General features: G+C 32.3%; 1 protein-coding gene across 1 annotated transcript in view; it reads left to right on the forward strand.

Annotated features, from left to right (window-relative positions):
• The window catches only part of LOC118185271 (DNA-binding protein RFX2-like), a 178,574-nt gene that overhangs the window by 111,518 nt on the left and 40,921 nt on the right, over positions 1-26,135 (forward strand). The window contains exons 8-10 of the mRNA XM_085825280.1: positions 10,644-10,757; positions 16,773-17,025; positions 20,398-20,492. Coding sequence (XP_085681406.1) covers positions 10,644-10,757; positions 16,773-17,025; positions 20,398-20,492 — 462 coding nt within the window. The remainder of the gene's footprint in view (positions 1-10,643; positions 10,758-16,772; positions 17,026-20,397; positions 20,493-26,135) is intronic.

Below are 26,135 nucleotides of genomic sequence, written 5' to 3' on the forward strand. Positions count from 1 at the left end.
TCTCTCCATCTAAGTACTGTAAGTACTCACTCATCATACGTAGTGGGGATTAAATCTCACTACTCTACCAGGCTGAATAGTTTTCTTCGGAGGCAAAGATGGTATTGAGCTTAATGATTTGTTTAAACTGTAACTATCAGTAACTGGTGTTGCTGGTGAATTGTCACTATGAATAACTGGAGTTCTTGATGAACTGTCACTAGAAAGAACTGGAGTCGTTGGTGGTATGTCATGCTGAGTATTGAAATCTAACTTCAATGGTCAGTTCCAGTAATGAATCCTTTTTCACCGGAAGTATACCAGTTCGTTTGATAATCTGATGAGATCATTGGGTATTGTTCCAACTGGCAATGTACCGAATTTTGTTAGTTATTTATTCAGTTTTATACTAGATGGTGCCACCTCCTTTTCAGACTATTTTGTACATAAAAGCAATATTTATACTTATTGTTTCTTTCACATAGAATTTTTCCGTTGAATTTGTGAAGAGTTTTTAAAATGCTGTCTTCGAATTGTCATTATCAATTTACTTTCAAATAAATTTCACATTTATATTACAAACAGTTGAAATAAGAGGCAAATGAAATAACCGTTATCTTAGGTGACAACAGTGTTTAATTTATCTTTCTTAAATTCGTTATACAGTCAAATACCGAAAATCCACCAACTCCTGAAATCCGCGTTGCCTCTCAAAATATAAACATTTAGTTTGTAGGTTCCGGAAACTGCAACATGGAGTATGAAATATTGAAGAAAAAATACTGGATAATAACGTCATAATTACCGAATAAAAATGAGTCATAATGGAAATACATAATTATTGACATCATGATAAGAGTTTTTTCCCCCTCCAATCTGCATCGAGGTAAAAAAGGAGATGATTGACTCAACTTTTTTTCATGTTCATGCTGCACGTTGTTGTACTTTCCGAGCTTCGTTATTTCACAAGATTGTTTAGGGAAGTCTTTTTTTTTTTTTTTTTTTTTAATCCAGATATTTTGTGGATAAAATAAGAATATTTTTAATTTCAGCGCCTTTTTAATACAATGACAGATAAGAAATGCACGTGTGATTTTATTGCTTGCAACGCTGAAAACGTAAACACGTTGCATCGACGGTAGTGAAAAAAGTGGAAATTCTGCTAAAGATGGAGGCAGGTTTATAGCAGAATTGTATGGAATTGCCACACATTACTGTGTATAGTATACGAAATAATAAAGAAAAGCTGTTGAAATTTTGAAACAACAGTGATTCTAACAACAGATTCTAACTGAAATTTTGAAACAACAGTGATGCCTATTGGGAGAATACCGACTGTTGTATACAGTTGTGTGTAGGGTGTTTTTACTGTGTCACTGCACACAAAAACAGGACAGCAAGTCTCTAAGGAAAGGTGCACAAAACAGAAAGGTTTAATATGTGCAGAAATAGAAGCTAGAAGGAACAGATGGTGTTTCACAAATGTTTTAAGAAAACTGCAGGATCCATCTGCAACAGTGCTTAGAGGCCCTGTAAGAATTCTTCTGGTAAAGACGAAGTTTTTCTGTAGAACATCTGAGAACAAATACTTCTAAGGTCTTCTTTAAAAGATGAGTGGAGGTCAAGAAGGATAATCAGTAAAGTTTCTGTCCAGCACATGTTATGATGACACTTAAAGGCTTGCTTGAAGGTCTGCTGAAACCATTCAACCAATCCATTGCTAGACTGGTGATATGGAGAACTTCAAATTTGGCAAATTCCTAAAATCTTATTCAGTAAAGAATTTAAGTGAGACTTGAATCTCTGCACATCTTTGGTCTGCAGTTTTAATTTTTAGGACTCCAATCTTGTAATCCAATGTATAACAAATATATGAGTGACCGTTTAACACTCTGTCTGATCATCCCGCGTTTTCCACAACCAACTGTAATGTAGCAAAATTTGCTCATCCCGCGATTTTCGCGGACGTATGTTTTTCTTTCTTTATTGAGGAGCGCATCCCGTTTTTCCCCATTTAACCATTGAAATAATATATACACTGTATTAGGCATTTAGTTTATGTTTTGGCCAACAGATATCGTTAGTTGTCCACTAAACTGCGGCATTTGAAGCATGTGGTATTAGCGTCTCAAACTTCACATTTTTCGTACAGAAATGGTTGCTAGAAAACGTTCAATGATTATCTTGATTATTTAATGAAATTACTTAATTATTAATTAGATTTATTGAATCTGGTGCAAAGATTGTGAAGTTGGACTTTGTCTTGAACCCTGTTTTGAACTCTTTCATACTAAACTGCATTTCTAAGGAATTTTTTCCTCAGCACTTGGTATTTTCTTAAATTTGATACATTTTACTTTTTTATATTATGCAATAAATAGAAATTAACTGTAATTCGACTGAAATTTGTTTTAAAAAAAGATTTTTTTTTTTTTTTTTTTTTTTTTTTTTTTTGTGATAACATCTGAAATACGAGGGTAAGTTGAAAAATAAGTTTCCCTGTCGACTGTGGTCAGAGTTGTGTATGAAAGTCAAAAAATAGAATGAGAGGTTAAAGATATGACATACCTTTATTTTTCCACATAGGTACCAAGAACATTGAGACATTTGTCATATCGCTTGATAAGCTTCAAAAAGTCCTCCAAGAAAAAATCAGGGCTTTGCATATGGAAGAAGCGTTGAACGGCTTGTTTCACTTCAGCATTGCTTCCAAAGCGCCTTTCCCCGAGCCCGCAACTTAGTTTCTCATGATAAAAATCTATATAAAAATTATTTTCTTGAAAGAAAAAGTGCATTTTTGAATTCTCCAATATATATAGATTTAAAATATGAATAAATAAATAAATAAATAAAAATAAACAATAAAAAAAATTTGGTCCACAAATTGAGCAGTCAGAGGGTTAATATCCTGCATAGGTATTGTTTCAGGCCAATGAGAAAAACAATCTGTAAAGGTTATATGTATGTGTATTCCTCAGATAGAGATAAGGTATCTCAGTGTCAAGGAGAAAGAGATGAATCTTTGAGAAATAATGGGAAATGATTGTAAAGGGCAATGAGTGTGGCAATAAATTTTTGACTTCTGACAGTCTATACAGGACCATGCCCAATTTGATATTTCTTTTAACATCCATGGCCATACAAATCATTCTCGAATAAATTACAGGAGACTGTAATACCTGTATGGTATAAACAATGGAAGTCTTTAAAGATTTAATAGTATAACTTTTGTGGAATGTATGGTCAAATTTTTCTAGTGTTAACATCAAAGTAAAGTTTTGAATTAGGACACATTTACAAAAGTTAAATTTCAAGTGATGTGTTAGGCTTGGCAAGTAAATCAAATAACTGGGTTTCTGTAGCATACTTATCAGATAGAAAAGTCATTTATTCTGCGTAAAGTGTCAGCTAGAATATTATCTGATCCAGTAACATGTCTGATATCTGAATTGTGATACTATAGTTAAGATGTTAGAATTGCCGAGGGGAACCTGAATCAGTCCTTTCTGAAAAAGCAAAAGTTAAGGGTTTGTGGTCCATGTATTTTGTAAAATGCCTGCCTTGGAAACTATATTGAAAATATTTTACAGCCGAATAGTTTGCTAAGAGTTTTGTATCATAGGTGCTGTGCTTTTGCTCAGTAACACTTAGTTTACTTGAAAAGCATATTTTATTTAACAATACCGATAGCAATGCTAGAAACACTGGCCATCAGGGATAGCTGTTAATGAGGAGTATGTTAAGCTAGAGTTGCTAAACTCATAAGATCATGTTTAAATGATTAAAATACTCAGGGCCGCAGCATGGGTATTAGGCGCCCTTGTTCAAACTGAAATTTGGAACCCCTTTATGGGGGTTCTGTTGCACACTTATAAAGTGCTGCAAATTATATGTGAAATACTCTTTTATAGTATTCAAAATTTGACTTTTGAACTGAAAAGCTTTAAAATTATATTATTAAAACTCGTTTTGTCTTTTTTTTTTTATTTCAGAAATTTTAAAAACGAAACAATTATAAAACATTTTTTAAGTAAAATATAAAAATTAGAAAATATATTCAAATATTGATTCTTTTAGCTTTATCAGCTACAAACATGCATATCAATTCCTTTATATTTAATTTATCCAAAATTTTGCTCTCTATGGATATAATTGGCATGTCCGATAATCTCTCCTGCGCCATGGTAGATCGCATGTAGTTTTTTTTAATTTTAAGTTATGAGAAACTTCGTTCTCCAGTAGCCACCAAAACGGCCAGGGTTAAAGAAATCCGTAAAGCTATTGCAATATTTGGAAATGTATTAGTGAGATTGCTTTCATAAATATAATTTAAAATATCAATTGGTGGCATGTCCACTTTTTTAAAACATCGCAAAGATTTTATTTTTTTGAACAAATTTAATCCATCCTTTTCATTAACATTTAGTATCCATTAATTCTTGTTCTAGTATATAGTGTGCTACCTTAAAGTAATTGTAATGTTCTCTTAATTGACTGAATCTTTCAGAATTGAAGAAATAGCAGCGTCTAATATTATATTGTAAATTTCAGCCTTAAATTTTGGTCTTGGATTGTAGATTGGTTTGTTGATCTTGAAATAGTTTCTTTTTAAACCTGTTTCAACTTTGTGGAAAATAAGTATCCTCACCCAAATCATCAGCAATGATACCTGCATTGGCAATTGCATTTTCATACGCTTCATCTGATCTATAATTATGTAGTTCTGATATAAGTTTTTGTAAATTGTCAGTCATGACTTGTAAATCGCATTTATAACTTTGCATTATTTCATTTACCACATTTACTAAATTTATCGTGTCAGATGTTAATGGAACAAATGAATTTAAATGAGAAAACCTTCTGAATCAAAATTTTGCTTGAGTTCTTGATTCCATGTCTCTTGTTTGATCTTCTTGAATACTTATTAACGCTCTCAAAATTCCCTTCAAATCGTTTTTCAGCGGTCTTAAAGTTTGAATTCTACTTTCCCATCTGGTGGTGGAGGGTGGCTTTAAAGTTAGATTTTCAATATACTGTTGCAAATTAGACCGAAGTTTAACAGATGAAGAAAAGTAGTTGTAAAGCTCGTGCACTAGTCCTAAGAAATTAACTGTTTCAAAGGAAATTTTAGCTGCATTATTTACAACTAAATTTAGAGAATGGCAGAGCAGGGAATATAGAGTGCCCTCAAATTATTTTCAATAATTTTTTGTTGCAATCCTTTGTGCTTTCCTGTCATATTAGCACTATTATCGTAATATTGGCCTCGTAAATCTTGATAAATTTAGTTCGAACGATTTTAAATATTCATTTATGAATTCAAACCAACCCTGTCCAATAGTGTCGTCGACAGATTGAACTTCAATTTGTGCTTTATTGGTTTACTCGTTCTTATAAACAAATTGAATTACTGTTTGGTATGACTGACATCAGGTGTAGTATCCAGAATTAGTGAGTAACATTTTGACGATTTAATCGTATGTAATAAATGCTTTTTTAATTCCTTCTGAAATAATGCTTATAATTTCATTCTGAATTTGATTTCCTAAGTAATAAGCAATGTTCTTCTTTTGAGATGTTTGAATTTTGTGGAGATGTTCAGCAATTATTGGGATAAAATTTTGCTATGGTTTCAACCAACTTAAAAAAATTTCCGTTATCACTATTGCTTGTTCGTCTAATCCTATTGTGTTTCTGAAATATTTATTTAGAAATTCCGCCAGTTACACATTAGCGTCCCCTCGTTGCAATTTCCTTTTTCTATTTTGTGCTTCAGACTTTTTTCTTTTTTTGAGAACTTTCTTTTTATTGCATTAAATAAAAAAATTTAATTTTCATTCCATATACAAAATGCATGGTACATAAAGCCATTTTTGTCGTCTGAAATTATAAACAGTTATTTTCTCGGAAAATTTTTTTCTAAGAATTTTGTTTGAATTTTTTTCTTCTTTCTGTTGATTCAAAATATTTAAGTAAATTAAACCAATATTAATACAAATTACTGTCATTACATATCAGAATTAGATAAATCAAATTCTGCCCAATTATGGGTAAGATTTATCTGAGTTTTATAGAGATAAATAAAAAAGTTGCTTTTTGAATTATTTTGCTAATTTGAAAGATAAAAGGTTTTGTTAATGAATTTTTTAATGAATCTTTACTGCTATGAAAATAATATTAATAACATATTTACATTGTTCACTTATCTCTAAATAATAATCCTATTTTTTAGAGCAGTTATAAACAAGAAAACGATTTGAAAACAATCACAGTACTTTGTTTGCGAAGCAATTTCACAGAATGTACGCACTTTATGAGCAGCAACTACGTATATGATTAAAAAATAAGGGTATTCCCTGTTAATTCAAGGGCACATACAAATGGTGGCACTGCCACCGTGCATGTGTGCCCTTGAATTTTGTAGAAGTATTCCGTAAGAATCGGTAATCCGTAATCCGCCACAGTGGCGGATTAGGGAATACTGATTCTTACATAGCCCTTTTGGAGGCTAAAATGGTAAACTAGGACGTGCAATAGGTATCTGGTTTACCTCACAAAGTGTAACAAAACCTAACATAAAAAGAATGAAAAAATTTGCATGTCGTAATCATAATAAATTTTTTCAGAAATGACAGATACTTGAGAGGGTCTAGCAAGCCCATAACTGAGTTGTCTTACCACATGCAAAAATTCCAAGAAAGAATACTATTATACACACAAAACAAAGAAAAATGGAAAATAAAAAATAGCAAAATACATATGCCTTTAAAGTGATGAGAATATATTTGAGAATACAATAATAGTTTTGAATGGCGACTTCTGGTTGTCACATTAAAAAAATATATGTATATTATTATTTAAAAAAAAAAAAAAAGAAAAGAAAGAAAGAGATGAGCAAACTAAACAACGAAGTTGAACTGCAACAGCCTCTCAGCACATAAAGCACATGATGATACAAAAGATTCCCAATTTATGTTGTTGCATGTTACAAACTCTCAGATTTTTAACCCTCTGAGCATTACGGGTTTAGCCCTGAAATTTCAAAGTTCCTCAAAATGTCATGAATAAGTGATATTTTCTTGATTTTAATTAAAAAATGACTCTTTCATTTTGTACCTTGATTCCTTTTCTTCCAATATACATCTAAACTGAAATCAGATACATTAAAAGCTAGCAGAAATTTTCATGTATAATGAATGTGGAAGGCAACCTTCAGTACGGAATTTTCCGGCCGTAATACTGAGAGGGTTAACAGGTTCCGTGTGGCAGCGCGAATTCCACACAAAACGTGTTTTTATTTTTTGTATTGGCAATCAAATTTTGTTTCATAGAAACTAAAACAACTCGCAAAACAAAAGTAAAATAAAATCTCATTTTATTGTTTAGAAAATATAAAACATGCAAAATTGCAAGTGTATAATTAACAGCTTTAAGTAATATTAAATTAAAAAACTGATAAGTACAGTACAAAGTCTCTAATCCGGACGTCCATTATCTGGAATAATCTATAATCCAGACCTCAAAGCCACAAACTTACGCATGCGCGTTTGATGCGTTCATCCGCTGCATGCGCATAAAGGCAGTAAAGCGTTTACCCACGTGCGCTTCCGATAGCGAAGAAAGTAACAGAGAACGTTATTGAAAATGAAAAATTTCGATTGACAAGTTAGTCGGTATTCTCGACACAGCAAGTACAGGACTTGAACAGTGGAACTTTGTAACTGAACAGGAAATTATGTGTGTTTATAGAATTAAAGAGAAAGTATTCGCACAAAAAACGAAGCAACTTAAACAACTTACATTGATAGAAATGTTTACTAAAGTAAACAAATAAATAATAGGCTTTTTTTTTTTTTTTTTTTTTGTAAATTTTGATACCCTTTAGATCATAATTGCTCTTATATAAATTATGGTTTCATATTTTTATATTTTATATTTCATATTTCGTATTTTTTAAACTGAATCTTCATAAAAATATAAATAATGTCCCAATTTTTCTGTGGACCAGCAAAAGGTTATCACGGACCACCAGTGATCCATGGGCCACCAGTTGGTAACCGCTGCTCTAGATGCACATTGATGCCTATAATGATCAAAGCATGCTCGTTTCTTCATTTATGAGTCACTACTCTGCTATAGCGGGTACACCAGTGTAGCGTATTAGGTCATAATGTGTTCATTTTACTGGAAGAGAAGTAATTCATTTAATAAAATAAATCAGTAGTTGTCTTTGCAACATAACAATCTTTATATTTAATAAAAACAAGTTACAAGACTGCATGCTCGATAAGCACGAGTGAGACTACATTATTAACTAAGATGCAAATATGGTTACAGTTACATGGATACAGTTTGTTTACTGTTAAAGCTACAATTTTAGGTGTATGAAATAATGCAGTTAAATAAACAGTTGAAAATAAATAAAAGTTCAAAAGTCCACTTATGGTTAAACTGTCCAAATGTTACCCTTGATTAGAAAGTTCTTCAAGTAGAGATTTAACAACCCTTTCCCAGCATAATCCTGAAGTTTCTTCTAACTGTGTGTCTTTTCTGGTATAAATGATAAAGTTTCATATATAACCCAATTTAGATTCACATAATTTATTAAAAATTTTTTATGCTTTGACATTGTAACTCTCAAAAAAGAAACATTTCATATACACAAGGTATAATTCTCGTTTAGAAACTGGACTGCAAACCCACATTTCCAATGCTTAAGTAGCTGGGGGGGGGAACAATCTCCTATAACATTTGTCATCTTTGTCTCATTTCAAGTAGAAGTTTAAATCGTATAGACTTATAATGCCATATTGTGACAAAAATATTAGTTCTAAAACTCTGACATGAATGTATGATGGGCAGGGGTGAATGAGAAAATGCTCTGTCACACTAGTGTGCTAGCTGGCACATCTGCTTGACAGTTTGCATGAAAGGTCTCAATAGAGATTACATTAAATTATTGTTTCAGGGAACATTTTGGGTAAAATGAGCTACAATTCTAAATATTACATATTTAATAATATCAGTTATCTAAATAAAAATTTAATGCAGAAAAAATATACATAGAAAAATGAAATATTCTAGATGGATGTGCTAAAAGTCACATTTAAACTTTAATAGGTTAGAAGTATTTACAGATGGCTACTCTACTTCATTAGTTGGAAACGGACTGAGGGCTTAATCAAGTTCCCCTTCTTTTATTATTCTTCCCTGCAGGATTGCTGTGTTTTTTAGAATTGAGGTGAAAATGTAAGACATACTGAAAAGAGTTTACTTTCGAAACATGGTCTTGTGGCAGTTTCTAATGCTTTTCTATTTTGAAGGCTGTTTATATACTGGTGTGTGTTGATGATTTTAGTTTTATCCCATTCAACAAATTTGTAGTAGAGACCAGCCTTTGAGATTCCCTCACATCTGGAAGTTGATTTTCAAAATACAGCAATCCTAGAAAAAACAGTAATTATTACCTACCAGAAGCTATGTAGTTTTGCTTTTTTTTTCTTTAGAATTTAATATTTAAAGACACTTCACATTTTTTCAAAATTCTAAATGGTTTTAAACATCTGAGTTCTTATAATAGTTTTTTGAAAACTTACCTGCATTTCTTAACACCTGTATTTCTTTCTCTTCCTAAATAGAAATATCCTCCTCTCCCGCCCCCCCCCCAAAAAAAAAACATTTCACTTGCAATAGTTTTTAGTCATTTTTGATTGATTTTTCTTCTAAATAAAGAACTGAATTATTAGTTTAACAAATTAGATAAAAGAAATAACACCTGTATTTCTTTTTCTTTCTAAGTAGAATTACCCTCCCCCCCTAAAAAAAAAAATACTTTGCTTGCAATATTTTTTAATTGTTTGCCTTTTAATACTATTTTTTCTTCTCCATTTCCATCATCCTTGATTGATTTTTCTCCCCCCCCTGAAAAAAAAAGAAGTGAATTATTTAATTATAGAATGATCAAATTTGCCTATTTTATTATTTTCTTGTATAAGAAAATGTTTTGTTTTGAATTAAAACCTTTTGTAAATCAACACAGTCTTCCACTATAATCTTAAATTTCAAATTAGTTTGTTGCTTAATCTGTAATACTGAACGTTAAAGTGAACTCTTAACAGTTAAATTCAATAGCATTTTACACTGTTTTTTTTTTTTTTGAAAAGTATAATAAATTTGCATGAATTAATAACTCCAGTTCAGAAAACATTTATTGTTACCAAGGCTGAATAACTGAAAAATCTGTATTACTAATTATTATTACTATTGCCTAAGCTGAATTACGAAAAATCTGTATTTGAAATTTAAGATTGTATTGCTCGATTCTGAGAATATACACTGTACTATAACCTTCAAAGCAATGCTTAAATACTATTAGTAGCTTATGCAGTAAATTGAAGCTGTTTATATGATAAACTTCAAAAGTTCCAGATTTTAATCAACACATATGGAAAGTAAACACTTATTGGCAGGAATGATAGAAATAATCATAAATTTATAATAATCTAAGCGAAATTATAAAATTATTCTGAAGAAGGAAACAATTAGCATCAATAAAAATGTTAGAGATGCATGAACTTTGTAGAAGCGGAAGAATTTTTAGTTGATACTTTAGTTGTTTAATAGTTGTTATTAAAAAGATGTAAACTATTTTTAAATATTTTTAGGGGAAATTCTAAATATCATTATTATGGTATACGATTGAAGCCTTCATCATCCATAAATAAAGCTATGGAAGATATAGTCAACACAACATATCGACATAATCCGTTCATGCGCAGGTAAGTTATTTCCTTATTCCGTATTCTTTCTACTAGCTTTTACAGTTAAAATTATAAACTGTAATGCAAAATATTTTATAGTGCCACATGTTAACAGAAACATCTAAAATTAATTATTTTGCATATTAAACTCTGCTTGTCTTTTAATCCGCTAATTATATAGCAGTGTAACAAATGAATGTCGTCGGCAACGCCCTTTACCGATGATGTAGAGAAAATACTCAGCTCAGCGCACACAAGCTGCAGAAGTGAGGTGTTATTGTTTGAACTCATGCTCTAAAAAAACTATTTTTTGTAATTCCATTTTCTGTTTTGATCATTTTTCTGTATGATATGTTAGATGTTAATAAAATGTTATTTAAAATTAACTCCTAATTGATTGATTTTTAAGCATTAATACAAGAAAAAATTTCACCCGATGGGCGGAGGGGGGGCAGCAGTATAGAGTTTGCAGAACGCATCGAATTTACTCTTGTTTCAGGATACTCCATATAAATTATTGTGATAGCCATTTTGTTGACTTTTATGAAAGGAATGGATCTTCTTACCCCAGGGATACATTGGTAACATCTACCCCAGTGTGTATAATTAAGATAAGTAATCTTGACTTCAAACTATTGAATAATATTTGATTATTTGTAGTTTTAGAATTTTAATTGATACTAAGTTTTGACAAATGTGTGAATTATAAGTATTGTGAATTAGTAGTACTTATTTCCAATTATTGCGAAGTTGATTTCTTTTGTATGACCCTAAGTGCTTAAAATTATCAACGATATCTAAGAACTGATGGACAAATTTAAATACGTTTAAAATTTAAACAAGTATAAAATTATAATATTAAGCTTTAACAGTCATAGTGTGAAACTTAGCTGAGACTTTACAACAGTGTTTAAATTTCACAAAAGACAAAATGTTCTTTTTTGTGTAGGGGGAGAAAAGAAGATTTAAAACTTCTTGGCCTTGAATTGGAGTTGGTTGTGGCTGACAATCTAAAAGGGATACAATTTAATTGTATGTAGAACTCATAACAAAATCTGATAATTATGATGAAGAATTAGTGAAAAATGTTTTGACTAATAACGGGTGGCCATAATTAAACTGACTGTGCTCACAGTGTTCTGTAGTGCGATCTATTTGCGAGAATGACGCCACATTTTGTAGGAAGATTAAACAAGATGGGGGACGAAGGATTCTGCGAAAAAACAAATTAGTTCCAAAAGTCACCGCTAGTGGAATATTTGGCGCTGTGTAATAGAAAATAGAATGTTAACAAATGCAAATTAATACGGAATAAAATTACTTTTTATTATGCACATTTTCTAATTTAGTTCAAGTGCAATATGGCAACATTTTTTAAAAAGCGTGAAATCTACATAAACACCGATAAAGTCTCATGATCTGCAATATCACGTACGCTGAGCAAAAGAAGAAGTTCTTTATTCAAATTTCACGTTACATTCATTCGCACAGTGCCAGCTGCTTGGGTTTTAAAAGGCAATGTGTTACGTTTTGAATCAATCGGATTGAAAGTTTATGTGCAATGTCTCCTTTTTTAGTCAAGCGTGCGTTACTGGTAAAATTCTTTTACCTCAACCAGTGCAACGCGCCAGCCGCTCTACGTGCTTTTAGAACGCACAAAAAAATGAATATCGCCACATTTTGAACAGCTTTGTCATTCCGCCACTTCAGCAAAGACAGTGCCTGGGGGAAATCATTTTCATGCAAGATGGAGTCCCTCCACACGTTGCTGTACGGGTGCAACAGATGCTACGACAGAAATTCACAAGAGAAAGAGTCATTAGCTGCTACTTTCCAACTGCATGGCCACCTTGGTCGGCTGATCTTACCCCATGCGACTTCTGGCTATGGGGTTACCTTAAATCCAAGGTCTATCAAAGAGTGGTCCAGGACTTGGCTACGTTGAAGGATAGCATATCACAGACTGTACGGGAGATTCCTGCAGACATGTTACTTTCTGCTGTTGTGCATACTGTGCACAGAATGCAATATGTGGTCCACAACAATGGCAGCCACATTGAACCTCATTTGAATGCAAAATAAAAGGTAATTTCCATATTGATTTTTATTTGTTAACACTCTATTTTCTATTACACAGTGCCAAATATTCCCCTAGCAGTGACTTTTGGAACTGATTTGTTTTTTCGTGGAATCCTTCTTCCCCCGTCTTGTTTAATCTTCCTACAAAATGTGGCATCATTCTCGCAAATAGATCGCGCTACAGACCACTGTCAGTTTCATTATGGCCACCCGGTATAATAGAAGAAAGACTTGAGGAAGAGAAACAAGCTGAATTAAAACGTATTGCTCAAGAATTAGCCAAAGGAAAAAAAAGAAGAGTGAGCTTATGAATTGGAATGTTTGAAATTTCAACTTGAAGTTCAGAAGACACCTCTCTCCACTACAGCAGGTCTTGTTATTGAAGTTGGAAAAACCAATTGGGATCATGAGAGAATTTTACCTAAATATGATCCTAAGGTTAATTATATGGCCTTGTTCTTAAATCTTTTTGAGAGACAACTGAAGTTTTAAAAGGTTCCAGAAGAAACTTAAGTTCCGTATTTAGTGGGATCATTACTGACAGAAATTGGAAAATTGATTGCTTATGAGCCAGAAGAGGAATCAAGAAATTACCAAAAGATGAAGGAAATGCTTCTAAAGAGATATAAGCATAAAAGATAAATTTCGACAACTGTTCACTCTACATCAGAAGAAAGGAGAAAGTGCTTGGCATGATTTCTACTTTGAGCTGACCAGTTATTTTAAAAATTGGCTTAGAGAATTAAATATTACAAAAATTGATGATTTGAAGCAGCTCATTATGGCTGCCCAAATGAAAAAGAGAGTTTCTCCGAAATAAGAGATAACGTTTTTGGACATTTGGCTGAACTTAAACTCTCCTGCAGAATTAGCTGAAAAGTTGGACATGTACAATTGTTTACGTAATGATCAAAGCAGAGCTGCAGTCTCTCAAACTCAAAAGAAAACTTCCAATTCTGAAGGTGGTATCCCAAAATCCATGCCAGTGAAGAAGACATATACCAATGTAGCAGGATTTACTAAATCAAAATGCCCAGATTTTCAGCACTCTATGAGTTCATCCTCAGCTCTTTACGACAATATTTGTATACAAAAGTTAGGCAACACTAAGACAATTCCAGGGATGAATATCTCCATCGATGGAGTATATTGTACAGCTTGTGCAGATAGTGGAGCATGTCATTCAATTGCTGACGAGAAACTATACCAAATCTTGAAAGAAGATGGGGTATAGTTTGTGAAATCCTCTTGCACTGTTTGTCTCGCCGATGGCAGTCAAATAACGAAAGATGTTTACACAACTTGTGTAAAACTTGGCCTTGAAGGGCGGACCTACCTTTTGACACTGATAGCTCTTCCTGCTGCTACAGGTAATCAAACACTGATTAGAGAAAAGTTCCTAAAGGAAGCTGGAGTAGTTTTAAATATTTGAGAGCAAAAGTGGTTTTTTGGTGACTATCCAAATAAATGTTTTCCATTTGTTGGAGTTCAAGTCCAGTCCTGTGACATGTTAACTACGTCCTTACCTACTACGTCCAGAAGAAGGAGAAAATCTAACTGAAGAGCAACGAAAACAATTGAATGCCTAATTAGGAAAATATGGAACTATGTTCTCTCTGGGGAAAGAACCAGCTCCTTACATCGAGCACCGAATCAATACAGGTGATTCACCTCCAGTGGCTACAACTCTTTATGGGCTATCTCCGGCAAGAAAGGAGATTTTGAAGAAAGAAATCGATGCACTTCTTGCATCAGGCTTAATCGAAGAAGGTGAGTCACCATACACAGCATCCGTTATTTTAGTTCCCAAGGCGAGCGATGACTTTCGATTATGTATTGACTATAGGAAACTGAATTCTGTGACTGTGATCCATACCCACTGCCTCCTATGGATGAACTTCTTCATAATGCAAAGCAAACTAGATACTTGTCTACCATAGACTTAAAACCAGGGTATCATTAAATTAAAATGTACCCTCCGGACCAAGACAAAACTATCTTTGTATGTCAGTTTGGAATCTGTAGATTTACAAGGATGTTTTTAGATTGAAGACGGCACCAGCCACTTTCCAAAGATTAATGGATATTTTCCAGAATGGGTTAAAGGTCAACACTCTTACTTATTTTGGTGATATTATTGTGATGAGATATATTTACTTTTGAGGAGCATCTCGAAGATTTGTGCTTAGTGTTTGATTGACTCTTAAAATTCAAATTTCATGTTAATCAAAACAAATGTTATTTTGCTTGTTCTGAAGTAAAATATATCGGATATTACATCACAAGTTTTGGGATTGAAATAGACCCTGCCAAAGTAAAAGTCATTCAACATATTCCCTCACCAAAGAATGTGAAGCAAGTGCAGAGTTTCCTTCAGACTTGCAGCTGGTATTGATGCTGCATTCCTAATTTTGCAGAGATTTCGAGATCATTGAGTAATTTCACAAAGAAGCATTCCATTTGGAAATGGAGACCAAGGAAGAACATTTCTAAGAATGCTGTGCGAAAGAACCAATAACACAATTCTTCCTCTGGCTGCTCACCGAGATGTCTTCGTAGCCAGGGGGGAGGAAGACTCTAACAAATGAATATCATCGGCAATGCCCTCTACCGATGATATAGAGAAAATACTCAGTTCAACGCAAGCTGCAGAAGGGAGCAGTTATTGTTTGAATTCATGGCCTAAATTTAAAAACTATTTTATTTAATTCAATTTTCTGTTGTGATCATTTTTCTGTATGTTAATGATAGGTGCTAATAAAGCATTATTTAAAATTAACTCCTAATTGATTATTTTTTAAGGATTAATACAGGAGTGAAATATTTAGTTAATAGTCATGTTATAATTATTTGCTGAGAAAGAAATTACTAATTTTATGTTTTTGATAGTAATCTTACCACGAAAAAACAATATATAATATTTTAATGAACTTTGCTCACAGCATATAGTAATAAATTTTTATCCTATATTTTTAAAACTTAAATATTTCCTATGCATTAATTATTTTCCTATGTTTTGTGTATTAAATTCTAACATGCTTTATTTATTTATAAGAAAACTTGCTTTAAGAAGTGAACAAAAATATTCATGGTAGTGTCAAATAGTTTATCATAGAAGTATTGGTACTTGCATATTTTCTCAGTGATCATGAAAGTTGGTAGACCCAACTGTGCTAGCAATTCCAGTGGAAATTTGAAGGAACAGATTGCTGTTTATTTAGTCATATAATAATAGATTGCTCTCAATTTAATTAGATTGTGAAGAGATACAATTTATAAATATTGCATATAAAAATTTAAATAACTCTTAAGTTCAAGTTTTGAGATTATCTGATTAAGAAATTGGTTATAATTAAGTAATCATTCCAAAGACTAAAAGTCTCTCATCAAATATAAAATAACAACAATACTGTCACCTTATTTATGAACTTGGTGCTACATAAATTCACTAAAACTGAATATGATGTAATGCCATTCACCAATGTCTTTTATTGCACCCTTTCAATCAACTGTACATGGTTTCAAATTTTAAATATACTCATCAGTATATTCAGTCCTCAAACATTGAAAATACTCCATTACGTGCTGTTCTATAGAAGACTTAGCCCAAATTATCTGTAGAATTGGGCTAAGCCTTCTGCAGAATTCAAATTTTTATTTTTTTAAATTTATTTTGATTATTATATGTTTCATATAACATGCGTCTATTTATTATCCTTTCTTGAATTTTTTGATATTTTCAAATTATCTGCTGGGAAGAAAGTTATACATTTTGCAAGGAAATTTAAAATGAACTGTACAATATTGTCATTTTATTCATCTTGTACCTTAAATGTAATTTTCACCATTCTGAAACTAATTATAAAAAATTTAATTCTTACAAGTTGACATACTCTTAATTATGTGCACAATGAAAGTTTATATAAGTTAATTACATTATTTTTATGTTTTTAGGTTAAAAACAGAACATAATGTGAAAGTAGAGAGTAATAATAATTGTAATGAAAAGAAGCATTTTGAATCTAGCAATGAGTCAGATAAAAAACGTATATGTCAGTCACAGCCAAAATCACATCAAGTTTATTTAGGTGATGCATCTACTGCAATTCCAGATGTTGAAATTGATGTTACTCCATCTTCTTTACCTCATGGGATTTCAATGGATAAAATTCATGTGTTTAAAAATGCGTATCAGAAGCATTGTGAGGTATATGTTTTGCGCTTTTTCTCCTTTTTAAATAATTTATTTATAATATTTTTCTTCTAAAAATGAAAATATCAACAAAAGTAGTCAAATTTGTTTATATCATGCTTTGATCCTAAAGCTAAAATTAAGCAATTAAAGGTCAATTATTGGAAATGATTTCTATTCTTAAGACTTTGAATTTAAAAATATTATTACTCACATCTAGAAGAGTAACATCTTTTTATTTATTAATTTATTTTTTCTCACCTCATTCTAATATGATTTAAAATATTGAAAAAGGATTTTAGTTTATCTTATTCATGTAGTATATTTATTCTCTCAGAAATTGTAGCATATTAAGACAGAAAAAATTGAAAGTATTACACAGAATGAGCAGTGCATTCTGTTCTATGTATGTTAAAAGTTCTTCTGCATTTTGCATTCTTTATGAAATAATATCTTTAAGTTGCCAGAATTTGATATTTAGATAAATATGATACTAAGTTAATTTATACTAATAATAAAAAAGGCCATATTTAAAACTAAGTATGGCCTTTTTTTAAATCTGGGGGGAGGAAAAAAAGATTTAATATATACAGTAGGATAGTTGGAGACAGAGTAACACTACTCAGCAGGATTTAAAAATTTTTATCACCCTACAGATTCATATTGTTACGTTTTTCTTTTCATGTTACGTTAAGGGTTTGTGGATTTGGTGTGAATAACTACTACACTTGATGAAGTATTGAAACACAATTTATTGGCCAATGTTATTCAAGACAGCTCCAATAGCACATTTACAGTCATCAAAGAACATCTATAAACATGCTGTAACAATCAGCAACACAGCGTTCAGGCTACCAGGTTATAACGGTGAAGAGAGCTTCATGGCAAAGCACCAGAGTACAGCTCCCGACTATGCTTGGTCATTCTCGGAACTCCACTTACTCTCGAGACTCTCCACACTACAACATGCGATGCACTCTACTACACTAGAGTACAGCTCTCGACTCCTCTGTTCAGTCATTCCCGGAGCTCAGCACACTCTAGGATAAAACTCTATATTGCACTAACTCGCAATACACTAAGAGACTCTTTTGGTGCACTTGTCGACCAACTCGGCACTCACTGACTTTTTTATAGCTTTTGGTTTGTGTTCGAGAACATTTTGGGCTAAACCAGTAAGAATTCATTCCGGAAGGTTTTCCATCTGTCTATAACATATTGTCAAATGCAGCCAAATGGGTGATTTCTCTCCAAATATGGCAACACTGTGTTCCTCTGCCATTTTCTGGCAGCCCTAAAACTGCTTTGCAGGGAAGCTATCTTACCGCGGCTGGACATTTCGTACCACTGCCCCTCCCAAGACTGCACGTCCCATGCAGTGCAATCCTTGATCAGAAGCATAATTTGATGCAAACAAAAGATAATAAAACAAACAAATAACATAACTAAAGAAACTAAAATTTACACTATTTACAAGTTATATACACAAATTAACCACATAACAATTTAAAAAATTTTTATAAATTAAAGTTTAGAATGAATTTCACTCTCATTCTTTTCATTAAGTTACAGCCGGGTTAACCTTGCAGCATGTACATATGAGCAAAATTTATGATAAATTCAGTTTTTAATGCACATATCATTTTTCATGGCAAAAAAAATATGTGCAACCAGCTGATTTTGCTTGGATTCTTAAAGAATTAACTGATGAAGAAAACGAAACCTTTGGATTTGAGAACAATAACAATTTCTATTCCTTATTTTATTTTATTTCTATTGTTTAGAAATAAATAAAAACATTAAAGTTAGTTTAAAGTGTGTTTTTGTAACCAGTAAGAAGTAAATTTCCTTGCAGAAGTAAATAATGCTAAACTTACTTTTTTTCCTACCAAGGTGTTTTCCTTTTTTATTGTCTATACTTGTCTTTGATGAATATTAAAATTAGCTTCGATTTTAAAATATAATTATTAAAAATTAAATTTTAAATTTTGTATAAGGAAATACAGTCAAAAGTCTTTAATCCGGACGTCCATAATCCGAAATGATCTATAATTCGGACCTCAAAGCTACAAACTTTCTGCACATACATAAACGCATAATGCATTTGCACATGTGCATATGCGTTTACGCATGCACATAATAGATTTACGCATGCGCTTTTAATGTATAACGGACGGTATAAGCTAAGCTAAAATTATCTAATTATATATTTCAGTTAATGTTGCAGATTGCATTGTTCCTTAATCTTCGAATTGGATCCGGCTTATTATTTTTTGCAGACTGTTAGAGCAATTTTATAAAAATAAGCTTGAACTTTCGATTATGTCAAAAAGAATTTCCGATTCTGGAGCTGCCAAAGGATCTACAAAGTGAAAGCATGTTTCGATGTCCATCAAACAAAAAGTGGAATTGCTGCAAAAAATGGATAAAGGCATATCCTTTGTTTCTCTAACCATTCCGAAATATGTTTATCAATTTACCCTGCTCTGCAGGGAAGGCGGAAACGTCGCGGCACACAATAAACTGAAAGTTGATCTGTCAGCAATATCCTTATCTTCAGGGCAGATGTTTTTATGTTATTTGGCTTATATTTTTGTACTAAATGTAGTATTTCATCTCGATGTACTCTGTTTTTGATATGATTTAAATCAAATTCTTTATCGTTATAAATATCATGAATACACGTCAAATAGTTTTCTGGTTGCAATTTTCTAATTTCGACTATGCGTAATGTTATGCTTTACACATGCGCGTATTGAAAGAAATGTTTAATAAAGTAAACAAATAAATATGAAGCTTTTTTTTTTTTTTTTTTTTTTTTTTTGTAAATTTTGTTACCCTTTAGATCATAATTGCTCTTTATTTCATAAATTACAGTTTTATATTTTTAATTTTATAATTTCTGCATGCCATCTTACTAGATTTGAATTGATGGTCTGTAATCCGGAAAAACCGATAATCCGGAATCACCAAAGTCCCGACGAGTCCGGATTAAAGACTTTGACTGTATATCATTGCATTTTTTAAAATTTCCAAATGTTTTACACTCAAAGGTGTAATTATTATTCATGTAATTAGTCTAATATTATTATACAGTTTTAGTAGATAGAATCTATTCACAGTACTTCTGATAGAATTATAATAGTTTACTAGTGACCATTTTTAAATTTATTGATTTCTGAAATACAAATTGCATTAGTTTCAAATATAGGGAATAGGAGTAGAGTAATAAAAGGGCATTACTTTTAACCATTAAGACATTTTGGTAATCGTTAAGATTCAGAAATTATTATAAAGTTTATATGAATTAACTACCTGATTGATATATTGTTATTTTAGAAGTACATCACATATCTGTTAACTCATCCTTTTTTTAAATTATTATAGTATATCTTGGAAGCTGTTGTAAATTTTCAATTTTCTGATGTAGAGAGCCTTTGGTATTCATTTTGGAATTCATCATCTGAAAATAGAAATCAAAGGTAAAATAATTTTAAAACTCACATGAAAATATATTTATTAAAATAGCTTATGCTAGTGTGAAAGCTCATTAAAAAAATTATAGAGAGAGTACAAAGCCCAAAATCCACACATCTAATATTTGGACCTTCCCCACAACCAGCAATTATCTTTATTTTTTTTAAAGAAATATCCTGTGAAAATGGATAAAGAACTATATTCTGAGACTAGCGTATGCTGTTCCACGACATAAATCTCAAACCATAACATTCTGTCAAAGTATTGGGTCAGTCCATAAATTTGTGCGCATTTTTTTTTGGTAAATTTTAAAATAATATAAAAAAACACAATTTAACATTTTAATCAATTGTATATTTTCCTCCATTATCTACAATGTCTTGCCATCTTACAGGCAGCTTTTTTATGCCATTGCTGTAGAAAGACTAATTTTGATGCAAAAAAAAACTTGAAAGTTCATTGTGTACATCCTACTTGCAATTTAATTTTTTTCCCAGTAAAAAATTTTGTAAGGCATGAAATAAGTGAAAATCACTTGGGGCAATATCTGGGGAGTAAGCAGGATGTGGCAAAAAGCTCCCAATTAAATTCACTAATTTTTTGCAGCTTTGTTCGAGCCGTATGCGGTCTAGCGTTATCATGGTGAAATAACACTTTCTTGATATTCACCAATTGTGGGCACTTTTTGGATCAATTCTGAGTGTAGACGACAAAGTTGTTCACTATAAACTTCTGAATTAATCATTTGATTCAGTTCTAACAGTTCAAAATGTTCTGAACAGGGTTCATCATCAATGCTGCCTTTTCCAACTTTAAATTTTTTAAATCATTTCTGGGCAGTCCTTACATTAATAATTTTTATCACTGCAAACCTGGCAAAATAAAAAATGTAGCACAGCATGTTTGTACTGATTATCTATATTCATCTTCTATGGGTACTAAAATGCATTCAATATTTATGAAAGTTGGTGATGAACTGAATAATATGTTAGTCAAACTATGACAAGTTTCAACAAATTGAAAATTATATTGTTTTAATAAATGTGTCACAGTGAATTCCACGTGTACTCTTAATGCGCACGAACTTATGGACTGACCCAATAAATTCCTGATTTTACCTTCAAGCCAACTTGGTGAATAATTTTTTATTATTTTTTGCTTTCATCATCACATTTTCCTTTCGCTTTCATCAGCATATGACTTGAGTCCAGCAACTTGAGAAGAGACTCATGTAGCAGTGTCTAAAAGAATTTTTGTTTTTAAATATCAATAAATTAATATTAAACAGCATGGTAACCTTTTATGCTAGCAATACAGTTGGCAATGATCACAAACTTAACCCTTTTGAGACGGCGTGCCTTCGTTTAAGACAGATCGAATAAATTTTGGGATGGATGGGAGTTGGAAGGAATCATCCCACAGGAGAGAGGTTTTACATCCATTAAGTCTAACTTAAAAAAGAATTAAAAAAAAAAAGTTTTCATTGTGACGACATAATTTTTTGTACTATTTTAGATTATTACTTAAGCTATCATATATTTTAAAATTAGCATTTACCGTAATTTCCGGAAGAAAGGCCGCATCAGCGTAAACGCCGCACTCGAGAAAAATGGCGGGAAAAAAATTAAAATTACACAGAAACGCCGCATCAGCGTAAACGCCACAATAGATTAAATTGTGCGTGACATCGTCGTGGGCTGTATAGATGCAAAAACTCAACCTAAGTCCTGATGTATGACATACCATCTCCCTTCGTAATAGTTTTTCGTTTAAAAATAATCATCGGCTTTAGCTTGTCACCGTTTGCGGCACTAGCTAACACACGTGTAAATGACATTCTTTCATGCCCCGTCATAAACATAGATACAGTTTTTGCACCAGTTTCATCAACAGTTCTGTTTGCAGGAGAGTCGAAAGCTAACGGCATTTCATTCATTTTTATTATCTGCGACCGAAGAATTTTTTTTTTTTTTTTTTTTTTGTCAATAATAGCTGTCACATATTTTAGAAAAGATGACTTTTTATACTGCCAGTCCATTGGCAATTGTTGCCCGACTGTTGTTCTAGTACGCACAGAAATATTTTTTCTTTTTATAAATCTAAATTTTATAAATCTGCTACACCAGCAAAGCTCTCCTTTGAAATCATTTATATTCATTGCTATAAATGTTGCTGGTAAGCGAATTTTTACAGTCGAAATTGCCATTCCCTTTCCTCGTTGCTCCTTTATCCAGTTTGCAAGGTCTCCTCTAGATTCGGCCACCTTACAGTACCACTTCTTTTGTCTTGTTTCTGTTGTGGCATATTTTTAAGTTCTTCTTTTTCAGTTCTCCAATGTCGAATGCATCTCTCGTCTACTTCAAACTCTCGAGCTGCTGCTCTATTTACAATTTGTTCAGCACGGGAAATTACATTAAGCGTAAAACCAGCAGTATAGCTTCTGTGCTGTTTAGGTGCCATTTTCAAAAATTTTCCGCTCCCTTCTTACTTAAAAACTATACAACAAGTACTTGTACCCAAACTGATGGGATCTGTATCTGGCAGAATGCCAAGAAAAATCGATTCATGCTGAAGGGGAAATATGTCAGAGTTTGTTATTGCGAGGCAGGTGGAGTCGTGTCCGCCTTTGAAAAAAATTGCAGAAAAGGCAGGGGTGGGGAGAGGATGGGTCCTGGAAGATTCATCGAATGGCAGAGGAGAGAGACTATTCGAACTGATGAGAATGTTGATTTGAAAGGGGGGAAAATGTTATTGTTTTGAGATCTCGTTTAGGGTGAATAAGGCATGTAGGTCCGTTCAAGGGAGAGAATGTAAACAAAATAACGTTCGCAAAAAGCAACTGAGTGGTCTTTTGTGTGGGAACAGTACCAGTCTATGCACAATGACAAGGCCATCCAAACTATGTACAATGACCATCATAGGAAATATTTTAATTTTAGTGCACCTAAATGCCGCACCCGCTGAAAATTTAAGTTTTAAACACGTAAAGGCCGCGGCGTTTCTTCCGGAAATTACGGTAATAATCTTTTCCCTTTACTTTACATGAAAATATATTTAAAAAAAATTGCTTACTTCAAGAAATGATTTTTGGAAGTGCTATTCAAATTATTCCAAAGTTTTAATTGATAAAATGCCTTAATAAACTTTTAAATTAATAAAAAGAATGTAAGAAAGATTATTTACAAGAAGAAGTAACAAAATGTTTCATGTAAACTTCAAGCCAGACACTTAGTGAGCGCAGTGTCTGACAAAATGTCCATATGAGAATCACTAGAAATACTACCTTCTAATTCCTAAGAAAAGGAATCATTATTCTCATTCATGTCATTAACTAGCTCAGTTGCCATTTGAGTATATCCTTTGTCTGATGAATAATGCTTGCTCACAGTCTCAAAATGAAGTCAAATCTTTCCGAAATAAAAAGGGTAGTACGCAAAATATAACCGATAAAAGCAATGCAAAGTATAATAGAACCCCACATATTAATCCTAAAAAATACTACATAGGGGGAAAAATTTAAAAAGTGATTTGAAGGGATACTAAAAATGCGAATGTTTATATCATGTTTCGAGTTAAAAAGATTTGTTTGTTTACATTACGCTTTCCATCCTTCTCTGCGACAGCTGACACCATTGTTACGCAGAATGCGATGAAATTGAAGATCAAATTCCTAAAACTATATTCAGTTCAAAAGTAATGGACACAGGGCACCATCTAGTGATTTTTAAATTTTCCAGAACACTGGCACAAATGTGTGACAGCCCAGGGGGAAGGGGAGTAAACGAGTAAAGGCTATGGCACTCCAGGATGATGGCTAGGAAATGAGTGCATTTTTTGCTGGTAGGTAAGTCTGACAGTTGGCATGAAAGCAAAGCCAAGCTGCATGGCAAAGTGTTAAGCTTGATTGCAAAGCATTGACGAGGAGAAATTTAACAGAAATTTAGAAAATTAAATTTTATAAAAGATGCTGTTTGAATTTAGAGTTACTGATTCATTGTTCAGATAAGCCTTAAGGGTGCTTTTCCATTATGCACCTGCCATGCTGTTTTAGTATGGCGCAGATAATAATATGTTCTCTACTATGTGCCAAAAAAGCATGGTCATTACCTGCCATGTGGTGTGCATATGTTTGCCATTTATAAACCATTCTGATAACTAGAAGTTGTTTATGCTTAAAACTCACCCAAATGCATGGCAGATAAGTAATGGATAAATGCTACTTTAAGTATATTGTGAGTTTATTTCATTGGGACTCAAATAAGCCTTAAGCATATGAAGGAAATAGATTTAAGCATATGAGGGTTATAGATGTATAAGCGAAGTAGATAGTACTATAAATAACAAATACAGTCAAAAGTCTTTAATCCGGATTCGTCGGGACTTCTGCGATTCCGGATTATTATTATGAAATAAAGAGCAATTATGATCTAAAAGGTAACAAAATAATAATAATAAAAAAAAACCTCAATATTTATTTGTTTACTTTATTAAACGTTTCTTTCAATGTGCGCATGCGTAAAGCATACATTACATATAGTCAAAATTAGAAAATTGCAACCAGAAAACTATTTGACGTGTATTCGTGATATTTATAATGACGAGGAATTTGATTTAAATCATATCAAAGACGGAGTACATCGAGATGAAATACTACATTTATTAAGGAATTATAAGCCGAATAAAATAAAAACATCTGCCCTGAAGATAAGGATAGTGCTGACGGATCAACTTCCAGTTCATTGCGCGCCACAACGTTTCCCCCTTCCCCGCAGAGCAGGGTAAATTGATAAACATATTTCAGAATGGTTAGAGAAACAAAGGATATGCCTTTGTCCATTTTTTGCAGCAATTCCACTTTTTGTTTGATGGACATTGAAACATGCTTTCGATTTGTAGATCCTTTGGCAGCTCCAGAATCGAAAATTCTTTTTGACATAATCGAAAGTTCAAGCTTAATTTTATAAAATTGCTCTAACAGTCTGCAAAAAATAATAAGGCGTATCCAGTTCGAAGATTAAGGAACAATGCAATCTGCAACATGGAACTGAAATAGATAATTAGATAATTTTAGCTTATACCGTTCGTTATACATTAAACGCGCATGCGTAAACATATTATGTGCATACGCAAACACATTATGCATTTACGCATGCGCAGAAAGTTTGTAGCTTTGAGGTTCGGATTGTAGATCATTTCGGATTATGGACGTCTGGATTAAAGACTTTTGAATTCAGTAGGAGCAAGAAAAATTTTAACGAAAAAACATTTCAGAAGTCTCATGATGCATTGCTAGTAATGTATAGCAAACACTCTCTAAGCTTTATGATGATCGGCATGAATTTGAAGGTTTTCAGATATCACAAGTAAAATGCAAAAGGAATTTGTGAAGAAGTGGAATCAAGTGAAGATGATATAACAGAAGTATTTCCATTTTGATGACAATGCCCCATTAATCAATCAAATAACAGACAGCATAATCTGTATTATGGTTCTAAATCCAGAAACTTTAGGTACTAATAGTGAAGAAAGTGACAGAGAGGTTAATCAGAATGAAAAAAATCAGTTATTATTTAGTGAGAATTCTCAACACAGTTATTAGAGGACTATAACTGAATAAGAAATTATATTTACCTATAAAATTAAAGAGA

This window comes from Stegodyphus dumicola, chromosome 10 (assembly GCF_044657685.1).
Source record: "Stegodyphus dumicola isolate Sdum_Otavi_A_Nest chromosome 10, ASM4465768v1".
Classification (NCBI taxonomy): domain Eukaryota; kingdom Metazoa; phylum Arthropoda; class Arachnida; order Araneae; family Eresidae; genus Stegodyphus; species Stegodyphus dumicola.